This window comes from Podarcis muralis, chromosome 10 (genome assembly GCF_964188315.1).
Source record: "Podarcis muralis chromosome 10, rPodMur119.hap1.1, whole genome shotgun sequence".
Taxonomy (NCBI): Eukaryota; Metazoa; Chordata; class Lepidosauria; order Squamata; family Lacertidae; genus Podarcis; species Podarcis muralis.
The window spans coordinates 56,862,496-56,881,227 of NC_135664.1; the positions used below are offsets into that span (position 1 = coordinate 56,862,496).

General features: G+C 44.7%; 1 protein-coding gene and 1 pseudogene across 2 annotated transcripts; both read left to right on the forward strand.

Moving 5' to 3' along the window:
* The first annotated feature begins 197 nt into the window (after positions 1 to 197).
* DHX58 (DExH-box helicase 58) lies at positions 198 to 18,512 on the forward strand. Of its 2 annotated transcripts, none has more exons than XR_013394409.1 (13): positions 198 to 1,625; positions 2,516 to 2,718; positions 2,831 to 3,032; positions 4,231 to 4,421; positions 5,267 to 5,383; positions 5,540 to 5,666; positions 6,605 to 6,796; positions 10,220 to 10,476; positions 11,847 to 11,996; positions 12,635 to 12,808; positions 14,875 to 15,075; positions 16,220 to 16,316; positions 17,786 to 17,803. XR_013394409.1 is itself a non-coding variant. In XM_028746210.2 (13 exons), the coding sequence occupies exons 2-13, from the start codon at positions 2,551 to 2,553 to the stop codon at positions 17,963 to 17,965; spliced, it is 2,046 nt and encodes a 681-aa protein (XP_028602043.2). In that variant the 5' UTR covers positions 1,490 to 1,625; positions 2,516 to 2,550; the 3' UTR covers positions 17,966 to 18,512. The 2 variants fall into 2 exon arrangements, 1 of the variants encoding a protein (XP_028602043.2); XM_028746210.2 differs by having other exon boundaries at positions 1,490 to 1,625; positions 14,875 to 15,065; positions 17,786 to 18,512.
* LOC114605222 (general transcription factor IIF subunit 1 pseudogene) lies at positions 6,807 to 10,178 on the forward strand (annotated as a pseudogene).
* Positions 18,513 to 18,732: the final 220 nt, after the last annotated feature.

The window sequence follows — 18,732 nt, forward strand, 5'->3', positions numbered from 1 at the left end:
TTTCTCAATTATATAATGCACAACGTGTGACTTGACTTTCTTGAGTGAACTGGTGTGCACATGGTGATGGTTTTTTCTCTTTTTTACTTTCCATTTGTGGCACAAATGGCTTTGAGCTGTGGTTGCTGGGTTTCATGTATGGATGATATTGACTAATGAAAGGAGATTTCTAAATTAATGCCGATGGGGAGTACGGGGGGTGGTGGTGAGTGAGCAGTGGTGTAGCATGGGGGGCACCACAGGGGCACTTGCCCCAGGTGCAAAATACCGGTGCTGCCTCCATGCAGCTGCGTGTTTCTATCTCTGGGCTCCATTGAAAATGGCTTCCCCATGCAAACCAGGAAGTGACCTCTCCAGACAATGGAACACTTCTTTTCCTGATTCTGCAGCTGCAATCTGCTGGGTGACATGATTGTGTATGTGTACTCTGTCCGGTTGCCTCCCTCTGTGTGGCCCTGGCCACTGGCAACCCACGCTATGCCAATGAGACTGAGTGAGCGTTGGGTGGATGGAGAGAGATTGTGTGAATGGAAGTAGAGGAAGAGAGAAAGACTGGATGGATGTGCATGTGAATAAGTGTGGGAGAAGGGAGTGAGGGGGCTGAGCCTTATTAGATGTTGGACAAGCCTTTTTAAAGTTTTAATATGTACGTAAACATGCATTCTTGCCCATCCATTGTGGGTGGGACAGAATGGGCAATCCACATACAGCGGACACAGAAAATCTTATATGCCCTGACAGCAAAAACTCGTGTTTGTTTTTTCCCCTTCTAAAAATTTATCTAAACTTGCATCTTTACATATAAATTAGCACCTGCAAAACATATGCAGATTGGTGTCATGGCCGGGGGGAGGGGAAATTTTGATTAAATTTGCACGGATAGTTGAACCTAATAGTGCTTTCCAAAATAATTTTCAAAGCAAAATGCAGTCCTTCAAAATGTATACTTCTGTGAATTTGGCAGTGCAGTTCTCTAGCCAAGTGAAGTGTAAAAAAATGCATATACAGAAATGCACACATTAGTAAACATATTTTTATTATTACATTATTATAATATTGTAACATTATTATTAATAATAATGAAATAATAATACACAAATGCTTTATATTAAGGAAGACTGGAGACAAACAAGTGTGTATTGGGATAAATTTGCACTGTAATACTGATGAATTGAATTTATTGAATTTTCATGAGGACTTTAAAAAAAGAACATTCACAAACTAATTAGAGATGTAGAGAACTGAACTGAATACTGGAAAAATAAGAAAAATAAGAAATAAGTGTTCCATATATGTATGAGGAACCAACTTTTGGAACAGTGTTTGGTTCTGTGTAAGTAAGTGTGTGTGTTTGCGTATGTTAAGGAATTAAGGGAACCCTACAAGCAGGGTTGCTCAATGATATGCAATCTGAAAAGGCCTGGTTTGTTGCTGTCAAGATACCCCTTGGTTGGGGCTCCGAAAGAGATTGTTTGCAAAATGCTTTTAGGTTTCGATTTCTGGCAAGAAGGAAACTAAAGAAAACACTGGTGGAACCAGGGATTTTCACCAAGCTGGGTTGAAGAAGGAGCTGAACAGTGGCAACAGCAGTGGCATTCTTGTCTAGAAGAACTAAACGGGGACAGGTATGGTGTGTGATGATGAGGGGGAAATAGAGGGGGGTAGAAGCGTCTCGCTTCGGGGAGAAGCAGAGTTACGGCGATCTGTTTAGCTCAGTTCTTTGTGAGCACAAGTTTCGTCTCCCACTAAAGATGATGGCGTTGAATAGAAAAGTCAGGATGCTTCACAGCATTATAAATGTTTATAAATATATATATAAATAACATGGCATTCAGTATTAAAATACCTTCTATGGTAAATGGGAACCTAGAAGTCCAGCTTTTAAGGAACCCACTGAAGACCCAAATTAAAAGTTTATTTGGCATCTGTTTTGATCTGTGTGCTTAGAGGTGCCCACATCTTGGGGGGTGAGCTTCAGTTGTGTCTCCAGACCTACTTAAATCTCCTGGCTGCTACATCCTCCTAGATGCCCTGGGCTGGATTCAACTACCCGGTTCAATAAAAAAAAAGGCTTTCTTCCCCTTTTCTTTCTGCCCATCTTTTCCAACATACTCTTCAATGTTTCCAAGCTTTACACTTTCCAGTCTCTTTATCTGCATACCTACCGTAAATTTAAAGCACCCCTCCCCCCCCCCCACAGAAATAATAATACTAGGAACTGTAGTTTGTTAAGGGTGCTGGAATTGTAGCACTGTATGGGGTGAACTGCAGTTCCCAGGGTTCTTTGCAGTGGAGGGTGTGCTTTAAATGTATGTTGTGTAAACAGTCAACGATGAGGCTGGGAGGGGTAAACAGAGATTGTGTTTGAATCTCTTTGCTGTGTGAACTTGACAATGTGGAGTCCTCCTGATAACCATAGAGTTTACCAGCCAGAAAAGTCTTGTCAGCAAGTTATGGAAGGAGTAACTTGTGTCTGAGAGCTATGCTGAATTGACTTGACTCTTGGTCTTCCAAGTTTTTCCATAGACCAGCCCTCAAAACTGTGGCCACATGGAACTTCGGGATTATCAGTGGGAAGTCATTGATCCTGCCTTGGAGGGCAAAAATATCATAATTTGGCTGCCAACGGGTTCCGGAAAGACTCGGGCAGCTGTGTATGTGTGTAAGAGGCACATGGAGAGCGTACAGAAGAGCAAGGTGGCTGTGTTAGTCAACACGGTAAGGACCAGGTGATGTGGGTGGTTGGGAGACAGACAGTACCTTACCAAAAGACAAGGTTTCAGTCTCATTTCCAGGAAAATGTTTCACTGCTGTATTCTTGCCCTGGCAGGTGCCTCTAGTGGACCAACACCTGAAGAATGAGTTTAGCGTCTTGCAGAATTGCTTCAACATTACAGCCATCAGTGGCGACAGCAACCAGAAGCTGTTCTTCTCAGAAGTGTTGAAGATGAGTGACTTAATAATTTGCACAGCACAGATCCTTCAAAATGCCCTTATCAGCCAAGAGGAGGAGATGCACGTGGACCTGACAGGTAAGCATCTGGTGGGAAAGAGGTGTTATAAGAGCTTGCTGGGCCAAACCAGTGACCCATCTAGTGCAGCATCTTGTTCTCTCAATGGCCCACCAGATGCCTATGGGAAGCCTGGAAGCAGGTCCTGAGCACAAGAGCTCTCTCCCATCCTGCACTTGGTATTCAGAAGGATACTGGTTCTGACAGTAGAGGTAGAACATAGCCATCATGGTTAGTAGCCATTGATAACCTTGTCCTACATGAATTTGTCTAATCCTATTTTAATGTGATCCCAGTTGATGGCCATAACTTCCTCTTGTGGGATGAACATAAGAGCCCAGCTGGATCAGATCAAAGCCCTACCTAGCCCAGCATCCTTTTCTCCACAGTGGCCAGCCAGTTGCTTCTGGAATGCCCACAAGGAAGACAGGAAGGAAACACTGCTCCTCCACTGCTGGGTCATAATTCTGGGGCAACAAGCCTCATATAACCAACAAGCTTAAATAGGTAATCAAGCTTAAATAGGTAATCAAGCCTATTGTCTCCACACCCCACGCCCCTGAGAAGCTCAGCATGTGAAGAGGTTTGAACTGGTCATCCGCCATTCTCGAGTTCCTATGACAGGAACTTTCACCACTTTGTAACTAAGATAAGTTTTACTGCTTGCGCAATTTTCTGAAGCCCATGAATCTGACCTCTGAAGTGTTCATAAATAAACCCTTTTTAACTTGTCACGTGTGGAGGTTTTTTCCTATGCTGGAGGAAGAGACAAAATTTGGAAATGAACTTTTTAATGAGATATTAAAGATCTAACAGCCTGTATTTCCATACTTTGCTGTATATTTTGTGACTTTAAATCTCTGCTGGGATTCTATCACCAAAGAGAACTTGCCCCAAACTTGGGTCTTGCCATCCAGGAATTCTTTCTCTACTTGGGTGTGTTTTGTTGTTTCATTGTTTGTTTGTCTTTTACCAACAAAAACTGCATCATAAATAATCTGAGAGTGTAGTGTGGTGTGGTGGTTAGAGAGTTAGACTAGGGCCTGGGAAACTAGGGTTCAAGTCCCCACTCAGTGGGAACTGGGTGACTTTGGGCCAGTCACTGCTTCTCAGCCTAACCTACCTCACAAGGTTGTTCTGAGAATAAAAGGAGGAGTGGGGAGAGAACTGTTGGAGGAAAGGTGGGATATAAATGTCGTCGTCGTCGTCATCTGTGCAGATTTCACCTTGTTGGTGATTGACGAGTGCCATCACACCCACAAAGGAACCGCCTACAACAAGATAATGGAGGGCTACCTCGAACGAAAGCTGAAGGGCGAAAAGAATTTACCACAGATCCTGGGGCTTACAGCCTCGCTAGGTACGGGTGGTGCCACCTCCCTGGAGGGAGCTCGGGAACACATTCTGCAGGTGAGTCCGATGGAAGACATTTGGCCCAAATTTTGGAAGCATTGTCATTGTTGCTCTCCCCCTTTTTAACCTTATTTCTATTCAGAGACTGCTTTGGTCTGCAGCTGCAGGCCCGTTTCACACAAACACTAAATACATAGAAGGAGCATAGCTCATGTTAGAGAATTAAATCCCTGGCATCTGCAAGAGTCTTGTACAACAGGTGATGGGAAGGAGCTCTCTGCCTTGGACCCTTAAAACTGGCTCCAGTCAGAGAAGGCAATACTACTTGGGGAGATTGACAAATAATCTCACCTGGTATAAGGTACCTTGCAATGCTCCAGATGAGGTGGTAGCATATAGTACTGTTTCAACTGCAAGTGAGGGAATGCTCCACAAACACACACAGCCGCAGCATATTAAGGAGTAAACCTTTTGCAGATACTTGACACGTCTGCAAGTGACAAAGGCATACTTGGGTTCCTCACCTGTTTTCTTCCACTTTATCACTTGTAGTCAACTCCTACTGGTGTTTTAAGGGCTATAGGTATGATCGTGGATTTAGCTGATGTCTCAAGCGCTCACGTGATTGACATAACCACTCCCTACAATTTGTTCTTGGAGCCAGTATAGCCTAGTAGCTAGGGCATTGAGCTAGCACCCGCGAGACCCAAGGTTCAAACCCCACTCAGCCATGAAGCTCACTGGGTGACCTTGGGCCAGTCACAGTCTCCCATCTCAGTCTAATCTACCTCACAGAGTAGCTGCCAAATGGGGAGGGGGACAGCCATGGAAGAAGAGCTCCTTGGAAGAAAAGTGGGATATAAATGTAATAATAAATGACATATATATATAACCCTTTCCAGATCTGTGCCAACCTGGACACCGAGAGAATCATGTCTTCTGATAAACACAAGTTCTACGTTGATACTTACGGCCCACAACCCAAGAAGCAGTATAACCTGTCCCAACAAAGGCCTGAGGTAAGGTCCTCTTGCAACTACAGGGCAACTGTGAAGAGGCACCAGAGGCACCATGATGAGAAGGTGACTCTGGAGCTCTGAGCAAAGTAAAACATGCCCATAGGATTTTGTTTTCCTTGTCTGAATACGAACGCTGCCCTGATCTGTCATCTTCAGGACCCCTTTGCAGAACAACTGATGGAGATAATGGCACAGATATATAGTTACCTGAATGAGCCTGACTTGACTATGGATTTTGGTACCCAGATCTTCGAGCAGCAAATTGTGGTGCTTGAGAAGGAAGGTGAGTGCTCAATAAGCGGCTTTGTAGTGCACAAATATGACGGGAGGGACAGGAAACATGTCCACAGGCAGGTTAAGTGGCTTCCTCCCTGGAAATGGCTCCCAGTATGTTTCCGAGCTGACCTTTAAGGTCCTTAATGGCCTCAGTCCTGTACACCTGAAGGAGCGTCTCCACCCCCATCGTTCAGCCTGGACACTGAAGTTCAGCACCGAGGGCCTTCTGGTGGTTCCCTCACTGTGAGAAGTGAAGTTATAGGGAACCAGGCAGAGGGCCTGCTCAGTAGTGGCACCTGCCCTGTGGAACGCCCTCACATCAGATGTCAAGGAAATAAGCAGCTATCTTTTAAAAGACATCTGAAGGCAGCCCTTTTTAGGGAAGTTTTTAATGTTTAATGCTGTATTGTGTTTTTAACATTCGGTTGGGAGCCGCGCAGAGTGGCTGGGGAAACCCAGCCAGATGGGCGGGGTATAGATATTATTATTATTATTATTATTATTATTATTATACCTGCATCCTAAGATATTTTTATGGAAAGTTTCAGAGATTGAATATAGGGTCTGTTACAAATGAACTATAGAACTGTAGAGGTGAAAGAGAGTCCAAGGGTCATCTAGTCCAACCCTCTGCAATGCAGGAATCCCCCCCCCCCCCGTAAGGTTTACCTGGTGTGTTATTTATAGTCTTTCCATTGACAGCTGAAAGCCTTTTTATTCACCCAGGCTTTTTAACGGCATTATAAATCGGGGGTGTAAACTATTTCATGCTGCTTTTTTGCAAATAGGGTTTTAGCCATCTTTTATTGTTGTTGTTTTTTTAACTATCATTGCATATTGCTTTCATTGATAATTCTGTTGTAAGCCACTCAGGGAAAGTTGGTTGATGGGCAGGTATATGATTAATCATAACCATTATCTTATTTGTCTCTTTCACACTGTCAGGAGCAAAACGCTTTTGCCAAAAGACCCGAGTGTGTGCCTTGCACCTACGTAAATACAACGATGCCCTGATGGTCAACGACACTGTGCGCATGATCGATGCCTACAAAATTCTGGATGAGTTTTACCTGCTGGAAAATGCTACTAAGGTGTTGCAGAACCCTGCTGAGCAGTACTTGGTCCGGCTCTTTGACAGTAAGTGTTGGCAGAGGAGGTACACTGAGAAATTTGATTCACAGAAACACCACCACTTTGTTCTGCTTGCATTTTAATGTGAAACTACCTAATTTGAACTTCTCAAGCCAATACACAAGCTAAAGCAAAGATATCCTTCAAAATTCACACTTCTCTGAATTTTGCAACTCAGTTCTCCAACCAATGTGTGCAGAAATGCATATATTGAGGAAAGTGTGTACCAAAATGCATATATTAGTGAAAATTATGTACAATAATGTATTATATTAGGGTTTTTTTTGTTTGTTTTTTTTGCAAAAACATGTATATTAGTCAAAACTGCATACAAAAGGTGTTTATTAGGAGAAATTCACACTAAAATGTTTATGAATGAGACCTTGTTAAAAGAAAATGCAGATTGCTGCAGAACTACAGTGGTACCTCGGGTTAAGCACTTAATTAGTTGCGGAGGTCCGTTCTTAACCTGAAACTGTTCTTAACCTGAAGCACCACTTTAGCTAATGGGGCCTCCTGCTGTCGCCGGAGCACGATTTCTGTTCTCATCCTGAAGCAAAGTTCTTAACCTGAGGTAATATTTCTGGGTTAACGGAGTCTGTAACCTGAAGTGTATGTAACCTGAAGCGTATGTAACCTGAGGTACCACTGTAAAGAAAACTGAATCAAAGACTGAAAAACTGAGAAATGGAGAGAAACCAAAACTGACTGATTGGTCCATTCCTTCTCTGAAATGAGGTGGGTGAGTTGGCCAAGAGAAGAGTCCATATAAACAGAGGCCAGGAACAAGTTCCCAGTTCCATGTGATCAGCTAGGTCAGCACTTAAAACTACCGCTTGAAGAGAGACTCTTGAAGAAAGAGGAAGAAAAAGAACTATATAGAAGTGGAAAGATGAAACTTCAGAAAAAAGAGGAGGAGGTGCTGCCCAGCAGACATGTGCTTTGGAGAGGCTTGGTTGGATGCAGCACATCCAGGAATGACTTCTTTGGGGATCAGCAGGCAGACGGCAACTGGATATGTGGTTCATTTTCCCCCAAACACCTCCAAAAAATATAACATGGCATTCAGTGCTGCTGACAAAGTGAACTATGCCACTTGGCACCAAGCAAAGATGGAGCGAGATCTCAGCAGTAAGAAGATCTACCAGGAAGAAGAGATGACGGAGTCCGGAGCTGGCAGCAAGTTCAACTGCAACCCTCATGAGGAGGCACAGCACAAAAAATATGGCATCACCTTAAAGGAGTTCAAGCTTGAAAACCAGCCCTGGATCCTGAAAGTCATGGGCAAGACTGGGTGCAAGTTCAAAGGTGTGAAAAAGGGTGGGGTGATAGAAAACACCTCCTACTACATCTTCACTCAGGGTCCAGGTGGCGCCTTTGAAGCCTTCCCAGTCACCAACTGGCAGAACCTCACACCCATTGCCAAGCATCGCACGTTGACTGCAGAGGAAGCTGAGGAGGAGTGGGAGAGGCAGAACAAGGTTCTGAACCACTTTAGCATCATGCAGCAGCAGCGGCTGAAAGACCAAGGTGATGAAGAAGAGGAGCAGAAGAAGAAAGACCAAAAAAAAGGGGGGGGGAGCTACCCAAAAAATCCATGACTTGGAAGATGAGCTGGAGATGAACTTGGATGACAGCGAGTTCAGCGATGTGGATGAGAAGAAATACACCAAGCCCAAGAAGCCCCTCTGGCGAAGAAAAAGAAGAAGGGATCTGACGATGAAGCCTTTGAAGACAGTGATGATGGGGACTTTGAAGGGCAAGAGGTTGACTACATGTCTGGCGGACCCAGCAGCTCTGGAAGAAGCAGTGGGCAAGCCCAAAGTGACCAAAGAGGAAGACATCCCAAAAGGTATAGACGAAGCAAGCGAGAGTAGTGAACACAGCAAGGAGGAGAAGCCTGTGGAGGAGGAGGAGAGAAGAAGGCCCCGACTCCCCAGGATAAAAAGAAAAAGAAAGACACCAGTGATGAGTCTGAGACGTCTGAGGACAGCGACATTGACAATGAAGCATCTTTCACACTCTTCATGATGAAAAAGAAATCTCCTCCCAAGAAAGAACACAAGGGCTTGGCTAGCAACTCCACCTTGTGGGCCACAGCTAACAAAGTGGAGCAAGGAAAGCAACAGGCAGGGTCCAGTGAGCTCACTGCAGCAAAGAGGCTGAAGTTGGACACTGGGTCCCAGGCCTCATCATCTCTGGGAAATCTACCCCCAGCCACAGTCGGGCAAGTCAGCAGTGTTAAGGTGCAGCTGACGGAGGATGCCGTGTGCCACTCCTTGACCAGAGGGCCCATGCCCACAAAGGATTTGCTGAAGAAACTGCAGACCAAGAAAACGCGGCTGAGCAGTGAGCAGATGGCCAATGCGCTGGCCCAGATCCTGAAGTGCCTCAATCCCGAGTGCAAGAACATCGATGACAAGATGCACTTCTTCCTCAAGGAATGTGGAGGGCAGAAGCCGGGCCAGATACAAACTGTCCTTTGGCATCCACCGTCCTGTTGGGCAGCTCCGAGCCCCCTTACATTTGGTTAGTAGCTGGGGGTGGCTACATCCTAGAACCATGTGGATTGGCATTCATACCCTTTGGGGAAAGCAAAAGAGCCATTCTCCTGCCTTTGTGCTGGTGGGATTCAGGGGCGGTGAAAGGGGGCAGAAGACTGGGACAGTCCCATGAGAGGCATTGAAGTCATGATCTCTCTGAATTGGAATAGTTTTCTCTTTCATGTGGAGGAGGTCACAAATGAAAAGTTGCCATTTTTAGAATAAACAGGGGCATCTTTTTACACGGCCACAAACACCCACCCCACACCCTGTGTGTTCTCAAATGCTGGAAGGCCTTGAGAGGTAAACCATTCTCCGCCGCAACTTGTTTTGCAACCAGTTCCACTCTTCTCCCCTGGCCTCCCTCACCCAAAATCACAGAGACTCTGAGAAAGCCACTACTGGTACACAAGTACTTTTCCTTGTATTTTTTTTCTAAAATTGTGTGTGCTTTGGCAAACAAAGGAAGACACTGCTCAGCCTGAACCTGCCGTGAGTTGCTTCCTCTAGCTGGATGCATAGAGTTGTTTTCAGCCTGCCCTAAAAAAGTTTTTGGGATTTTTTTGGGCAAAGCTTAGGATTCCAAATTTGACAAGAAATGGGAATTAATTAAGCAAATTGGAAAAAGAAAGAAAAAAGAGGAGGAGCTAACGAGTGAAAAGAAACTGTTTATGAGACTGACTGCTCTCCAACAGACACTGTTGCCATATGGTGACCAACATTGTGGAAGGTACAGTGGGCCATTTGAAGTTTCATGGGTTTTGTTTTTTCACTTACTGTTACATTGTTGATTGGTTGTGTTAACTGTTTTTAAACTGTAAGCAATACTCTTCCTAATCATCAGACTCAAGAGCTGAGATCTGTGTGCTGTGCACTTGCCTTGCAGGCTACAAAGCACGCCTCTTGGCCATTGCTCAAGACAAGGGCTTTGAGAATCCCAAACTTGAGGAGCTGCAGAAAGTCCTCCAGAATCAATTCCAAGAACTGGAGAGCTCGCGGGGCATTGTGTTCACCCGGACACGTCAGTGCGCTCATTGCCTTCACCAATGGGTACAGGAGAACCAAAACTTGCGAGAACTCGGGATCAAGGCTGCTGTGTTGACTGGGGCTGGCTTCAGCAGTCAGACAAAACACATGACCCAGGTAACATTAACAGTTCTACCACAGATCAAGTAAGGGATGTTGGAGACCCTAAGGGGACCTTAGGGTAAATTCATAGTTGTATGCATATTACTCGATTTCTCTTGGGTTGATATATCCTAGAGGAACACGTCAACTGCCTCCATTGAAAGCCATTGTGTTAGAGGTAACACCAGGTGACAAGAGTTTTGCTTGCGATGGTTGATTCATTCAACTGAGGTTGCAGCTGCCAAGGACTGTGTGAACTGACTTCAAGAGAGAGGGCAAAACAGCACATTAAAACTAAAAAGAAAAATAGGCTACCAAATGCAAAAGAAGCCCAGTCTTTGGCACGCTCCACAGCTGTCTTGCAGCCACCAAGATTTTCTCTGAGGACAGATCCTGTATAACATAAAAACGGAGCACACAGGTCACCATCATCTGCAGGGTGGGCCTGGCTTCCTCCTAGCTTTGAAGCTGAATTGGCTGGTGTACCAATTATTGAATTAGAACAGTAGGTAGTCTATTAGATTTGTGCTTTTCTCCATGCTTCACATAGACACAAAGTTTTAATTCCAAAATTAGTCCAGGGATATTAGGGGAGGTGCCGGGGAAGCAGATTTATTGACAACATCTATTGGAATATTCTAGAAGAAACTTGTAAATGGCCTTGAACAAGTTGCTAGGCAATGGAAATTTCCCCCAGCAACAGGTGTCCTTATCAGGGCATGTGATCCACTAAGTCTGGGCCAGCGTAAATGAGTATGTGAATGAGCCAGCATTAGATCTCTGGCCAGATGGCTAAAAAGAGAAAAAGATTATGTTTCTTCATTTGTTTTTATTTTATTATTAATGGCCAGTGTAAAGTTTTGTACGTAATAAATACCCTGAGAAACAAAACCAAATGGTGTTTATTCCTGTAATGGGAATTTCACTAAGAGATAGCTGGAATGCTGCTGCTGCTGCTGTAAAGAAGTAAAAGATGCAGGAAAATATTTCTGTATAAAGAACTCTGCTACAGAAAGGAAAGAAAACCCAAGAGTTTTCTTTTTCTGCTCATGAACCAGCCATTCAACAAAGGGCGCAGCTAGTTATTGTATCAAAGCTATAATTTTTTTCCAAATTTAGACCTGGAAAGGGATCATATGCTCAGATAGAATGCAAAGGTGCTTTTAGAGCTACCCAAGCGCTCTAAAAATGTTAGGAGCATCCTTTTGTGCCCTTATTGTCCTGCAAACACACATTTCAAGAGGGCAGTCGCAGTTGCTCCGAAGGCCAACGTTTATGTGATGTTAATCGCTTGTGCTCTGGGGTTGAGGACGCAAGAGAAGCTTTAGCCCAATGCCTCAACAAGCTCCACATCTTTTCACCTTGTCTTGGGTTGTCTCCTCCAGCAACAGCAGAAAGAAGTCATCTATCAGTTCCGCAAAGGGACCCTCAATCTGCTTTTCTCCACCAGCGTGGCTGAAGAGGGGCTGGACATCCCCGAGTGTAATATCGTCGTCCGCTATGGACTGATGACGAACGAGATTGCCATGATGCAGGTCAGTCAGCGCTACTCTTGGGGGGAACTTGTTGGAATTCACTCTTGACCTCTGCCATGGGGAGCCTTACAGGGCTCAGTATATCCTGGGAGGACATGCTACAGAGGCCCAAACCCTGGTTCTTTTATTCCAGGCCCTGGGTCTCCTGCTTCCTTTTAGTTGCTTTTTTATACTCCTCATCACCGTAAAAAAATCAACCTTTGTTATAGGGCAGCTGGGCACACCGCAGAGTGCAGTGCCAATGAGACCCCTGTCATCCACCCTCTTCATTTGTCCATATACATATAAATTCTTGTATGGGAAAATTTATATGGGGGCGGGGGACTATGCCCCAAGTCCTTTAAGTAACCAGCAATTCCCCAATATAATGGCTATCCAGCATCACAGAGGACAATGCGGTTATAATGGGAAATGATGGCTGAGTGGACCACGTGGCTATACCTTGTTTGCCTCTACATAGTTCCATCCTTATTTCAGACATCACAATATAGTGATATATCGTGATGTTTAGCTGGTGATACATCGTGATGTTGAAAGCCAGGTATTGCCCAGCCCTACCTAAGGGAACAGACAAAAGAGGAGCAGCTGGGCTGGATTTCTAGGGAAGGATGCAAGCACTCTTCTCATTGCCTTTTCAGGCCAGGGGACGTGCCCGTGCCCCGGACAGCACCTGCTGTGTTTTGGCCAAGGCCAACAGCAAGGAAGTCGCCCGTGAGAAGCTCAACGAGACCCTGGAGGTCCTGATGGAGAAAGCGATTGTGTGGGTGCAGCAGCTGCAGCTGCAACAGCCTCAACGAGAATACCGCCTAAAGGTAAAAGGACGTTTTTGGGAAAGGGGGTAGCCGGTGGATGCACAGAGCTGATAGAAGCAGGGGTGGAGGAAGCCATTGGTAAAGGAGTAAAACCATGCATTTTTGGGGGTGGCCTTTTTTTGGAGGTGGGGAGAGAATAACACACTTTGAGGCAAGTAATACATGCAGGAAAATCACATGGTTGAGCTCTTCCTGGACTATCTCTTCAGAATGTGGAGGGGGGAGATGCACATCTGAATGCTCCCTCATGTATAAACATTAAAAACAATACCTGGAGAAACCAGAGTAGCTAGAGCCGGGGTTGTTGTTGCTTTTTCAACTCAAGGCCCACATTCCCTAATTGGGAACCTTCGGAGGGCCATATGCCAGTGAGGGGGATGGGGAGGCTGGGGGCAAAACAGAGCAGACATGACTCTTATTTATCTATACAGTGCTACCTCTGGTTGTGAACGGGATCCGTTCCGGAGGCCCGTTCACAACATGAATAGAACACAACCCGCAGCAGCGCGTCTGCACACGCACAGATTGTGATTTGCCACTTCTGCGCATGCATGATGTCATTTTGTGCATCAGCGCATGCGCAAGAGGCAAAACTTTCCAGTACTTCTGGGTTGCCGCGGGACGCAACCTGAAAAAATGTATCATGAAGCAAACGTAACATGAGGTATGACCGTATATAGTAATTCCATTCCTGGCATACAAAAGTCAGAGGTCAATGCGTGCTCGCTCACACTCACACCCCTTTCTGTTTGGGCAAGCGAGAGACACTACCAGAGTTCAGGGACACTTGGGAGATGCCAGCTGAGGCGGGCGCATGCTCTGCTTTCCCCCACCAGCATATGGGGTGGGGGGGGGTGTAGCGGGGGGGGGGAGAGCGAGGCTCGACACATGACTGAGAACAGCTGGCCTTGAGGGTTGAAAACAGTAGGATAAACAAGGCAAGTCAGCAATTTACTTAGAAATTAACTCCTAGAATAGAGGAACAGAATTGTAAGGGTTCTGCAATCACAATAATTGATCAAAAGAGATCTGGGCTTGCTCCTGTGGGAATACAGGACTCACCAGACCCCCTCAGTGAATGATAGATGGTTAAAGAGCTCTTGAGGGCACAATGAGCCTAAGCAAAACCCTTATAACTAAAGGGAAAACAGTGAGTCATCTCGTAGACATGTTCCTGCAAAAACATTCAAGTAAGGTCTGGGAAAGGGTGTGGCCTTGGAAAAATCCCAAGGGCTGGCTAGAGAGGGCTGCATTTGGCCCCTGTGCCTGAGTGTCCAACTAGGTCTAAGGGGACCCAGTTTCTAATCCGCTCACCCCCATGAAGCTCATTGGGTAGCCTTGGGCTACTCTAACCTACCTCACAGGGTTGTGAGGATAAAAGGGTGGAGGGAACCAAACTCTTTGGAGGTGATAGGGATATAAAACTAGTCCATTAGGGAGAAAGTTAGGTTAGGAACCTTCTCTCCAAAGCTCTGGGATATCCTTGAACAGGAAGTTGTGCTGTTTCATTTTTAATTAGGGGGCATTCTGAAGTGGCACAGCCCTGCAAGACCTTCAACATCCTGAATATGTAGCTTTGCTGTGGGGAAAAGATGTTATTGCTCATTTAAGGCACACAGAGGGCTATTGCAATTTTCATTTGTGACAGTCCTAGGAAGGGAGGAAATTGCTCCCGTTTTGTATAGGGGGAATAGTGGCTAGGCATTACTTTCTCCAGATCTTTCAGGAACAGTTAAGCTGAAGAAGATGTGAAACATGAAATGGTATTCGTTGGATCATGTTGTGTCTGAATAATTAAGCTATATAACACTGAAAGAAAGTAGGCTAAAACTTAAGCAATGATTTGCTGTGCAGCTATTTTACATTTTCAGTGGGTAGAACAGAAGAAGCATTGATGGGAGTGCATTGGGAGAGGAATGCTCTCCAGCCTTGCAAACCTGAAGAAATGGAGGGTGGTGGGGGGAGATTCTAGAATGATTTTTTTAGAACCAGATTCTCTGGCTACTTCTCACCTGCAGGCTCTCCCGGCTCAGACCCAATTGGCTAACTCCCTTTGTCCCTCCTAGATTGAAAAGCTTCAGCGTGATGCTGTTGTCGGCCGCAGGGTGCGGGATGCTGAACGCGAGCAACAACGCCGGCTACACGATCCAGACTCTGTGTGCTTCTACTGCATCAACTGCAATGTGGCAGCCTGCTATGCCAGCGACCTGCGCCTAATAGAGAATATGCACCGCATAAACATCAACCCCGACTTCAGGTAAGTAAAGGTAAGAAGCTTTTAGAATCTCCATTCTGCTTGCCTCATCCGAACAGGAAGCAATAGGGGAAACAACCCAGAGTGTGGTTGTTGCTCTGCCAACTTTGGCTGAGGTTGACCCAATGTTTTTCTAAGTCAGAGCTGGCCCAACCAACTTATGCTTGTTCACAGAATGGAAGGGAAAGGGACTTTGGTCCTCCTCCTCAGTATTTTTGAATAAAAAGAAGGGCCTCAGATGATCCGGGTACAGTTCTAAGAATATGCACAATATATGCCTAGATCATACCAAAAGGCCATCTGTCACCAGATGTTGTTGGACTACAGCTTCCATCATCTCTGACAATTGGCTTTGCTGGGTCTTGTGACTCCAGGAACATCTGGAGTGCCACAGATTGGCCATCCCGGTGGAAGGCACTATGCATGCTGATGGGAAACCATAAATACTGCTGCTGCTGGAGTTGAGGATCAGTCAAGAGCATTGCAATGCAGCAGTAAAGTTTTAGCCTGCAAAGAGCTTTGTACTGTTTCAATGAAACTGTAACAGTAAGAGAATGAGAAGTGCTCTGGGGATGCAAACCTCTTTGAGGTCACTTGTGACAAAAAGTGGTATCTAAACACAGTAAACAATCCAGCATCTTTTTTAACAGCAGCCAAACACAAGCAGGGCATAGATTAGAGCCTTCCCTTTTGTTTCCACCTAGAATTTAATTTTTAAGAGGGATACTGCTACTAAACATATAAATTCAGTTTTGTTATTATGGCTGCTACCTATTCATAGACCTATCTGCCTTGTAGTTGCACAGCCCCTTTTTTTTTTAAACACCTTCTAGGTAGTCAAAAGCCATTTCCTGTAGCAAACTCCATAAAGTGAGGAATGCCTTTTCAAAAAAATAATTGAACCTGTTAGATATGTAAAGTTTTATGTAGTTGTGCATAGGGGTGGGCACCTGGATGGAAGAGCTTTTGTATATGTAATACTTATGGCATGTGGTGCAGTATTTACAACAGAACAAAAAAGGAGGCTCTCTGAAAATGACCCTCAAACACATGACCTTTCTACTCAGCAACTGAAATAGGTATCTACAGATTTGTGTATTCAGCTGGTCTCACAAGTAATAAATTAAGTAACCAGTTTGTTGTTGTTCCCTATTTAGTCCGTACTACAGAGCATCACATAGCCATGTGATGATTCCTCGCGAGTTTAGGGACTGGAAGCCAGGCAGCTCCATCAGCTGCAGTAACTGTGGGCAGGTAAGTGCAACCAGGGCTTAGGCATTACTACCGTAGGGTGCATTTTTCTTAATTCGCCTACTTTTGGCACTTTTTGTTGTATTTGAGGATAAAGAATGGGGTGGCTAGGTAAAGGATTGTAAGATTTGGGACAAAGGATATGACCAGTCTCATAGCCACTAGATTCATTCTTGTGATAACACCCACCTTCAGCCAGTTTTTAAAACTTCCAAGGTCTGGAAACTTGGACATCTCAGTAAGAGATGCCAGATTCCATATTTGAACATGTAGCCATGTAGATTCCTTGATCTCCCTAAGGTTTAAATGCCTTTCATGGGAATCTGTAATTAGTCTAGGGAGCAGCTACTCTACAGAAGAGGTCTTGGGAGCAAGGGCCAAGGGTGTATGAAGCCTGGCAGTAGGCTACATGTTTCACCATTAATTATGGGTTCTAGCCCCAAGGGAATTGTGCTCACTCTGCCTCCTGCTCTTCACATTACTTCTGTCCAACTGGGCGTGAGGAAACCTGTCGTGTAGCTGAGTCTTCTAACTGGTCCTTGGAGCTAGAATAGAAGGCAGAACATGCATTACAGATCAGTAGGCAAGTGCTAAGAACCCAATCAGCCAAGCTCCAGTAATTAAACCTTTGCAAATATTAGTTGGGCGCAGCTGAAGGTGAAAGATGCAAAAGAGGACAGGTTGCATGACCACCTGCTGGAGTTCCCTCTTCTCCCCAACTGGTCTGTATTTTGAAACTCTACACCTCTAGGCCACCCAGGTAGAACAAAGTTACATACAGTCAAGCTTGCTGAAATCAATTAGCCTCAGGGTGTTTAACTACATTGGATTGAGGAGCTGGACTACATATCTGAACGGCTGTTTAATAATAATAATAATAATAATAATAATAATAATAATAATAATAATAATAATAATATATTATTTATACCCCAACAAAATATTAAAATACATCAAACATTAAAAGCTTCCCTAAACAGGGCTGCCTTCAGATGTCTTCTAAAAGTCTGGTAGATGTTGTTCTCTTTGACATCTGGTGGGAGGGCGTTCCACAGGGCGGGCGCCACTACCAAGAAGGCCCTCTGCCTGGTTCCCTGTAAGTTGGCTTCTCGCAGTGAGGGAACCACCAGAAGGCCCTCGCCGCTGGACCTCAGTGTCTGGGTAGAACAATGTGGGTGGAGACACTCCTTCAGGTATACTAGACCGAGGCCACTTCATAAATTCAGTATTCTATCAGACAAAACAAAATGCATCCCTTTCTCCCAAGAGATTATTGGCTTGATTATGAAACACTGTAGGGCTCTTTCCTAATCGATTAGTCTTAAAATTCCTAGGTCACAGTTCAGTGAAAATGGTTTTGTGTTTTGTCTACTTTCGGCATGGGCTAACGCTTTCCCCAACTAAGTGGCACCCTTTTGAAACCTGGGTGGGCCTTGCCAATAACCTAACCGACCTGCTTTTTCTCCATACAGGAATGGGGCATGGAAATGATCTACCGGGAAGTCAAACTTCCCATGCTTGCCATCAAGCATTTTGTGGTGGAAACTCCAGACGGCCGAAGGACCTACAAGCAGTGGAGCAAAGTTACCTTTGACATCAAAGAGTTTGACTATTTTGAGTACTGTACTACTAATGCCTTGCTGGACAGCTAAGACATGGGGGGAAAGTGAAAAATGAACGAGTGCCCTCTAATATACCCAGTGTTTTGCATCCATAGGACATAATGTCAATACTCATAATGTCAAATCAATGCATAATGCCTTTGGGGAAACACCAGAGGCTGGAAGATGAAAGTTGGGGAAATTCTCAGGAACATTTCATGAAAAAGCACAGGGTGGGAAGAGAAACTTCATGGCCACTAACAAGTCTTATCTACCTGAAATGGCTGTCTTAAAACAAGAGGGTGGCCAGGGGAAATGCCTTATATGAGTGATGTCAAACTTGCAATTACAATATATATTTTAGGGAGGGCTAGATTCTATGAAGGAAGTGTGTCTGTCTGTAGGATGTGTTTGTGTGTCTCGGTGTAAAATATTCCACATCCTTCATGCAGTCTGGTGTATAGTGTCACTCTATCAACTACTGCTTGTTGGTTTTTTTAATTGGATCTTGCAGGGGCTGATCTATATAACCTGGAAGCCCACTAGATTTGTAATTCTACTATGATATAGTCTATAAAATAAACAATATTAACCTACACTATGTAGAACGTGTCATTTTATTCCCCTATCTATTCCTTAAGTGTGTCATCCTTGCTTTATAAATCACCTGCATTTAATTCCTCAACGTTAGCAACAAGACTGACCACACTGGTGATGACAAAAGAATTTTAAGCCTAGTATGACTACACAGAGAAATGCACAAGAGCACTGAAATCACAGAGAATAATTACTGATTTAATGATGCTTTTAATTTACAG

Coding starts and splice junctions, on each gene's coding strand:
- DHX58 (XM_028746210.2), top strand. CDS start 2,551: ATGGAACTTCGGGATTATCAGTGGGAAGTCATTGATCCTGCCTTGGAG. Junction 2,719..2,830: donor TGGCTGTGTTAGTCAACACG/GTAAGGACCAGG, acceptor TTGCCCTGGCAG/GTGCCTCTAGTGGACCAACA. Junction 5,667..6,604: donor TGTGGTGCTTGAGAAGGAAG/GTGAGTGCTCAA, acceptor TCACACTGTCAG/GAGCAAAACGCTTTTGCCAA.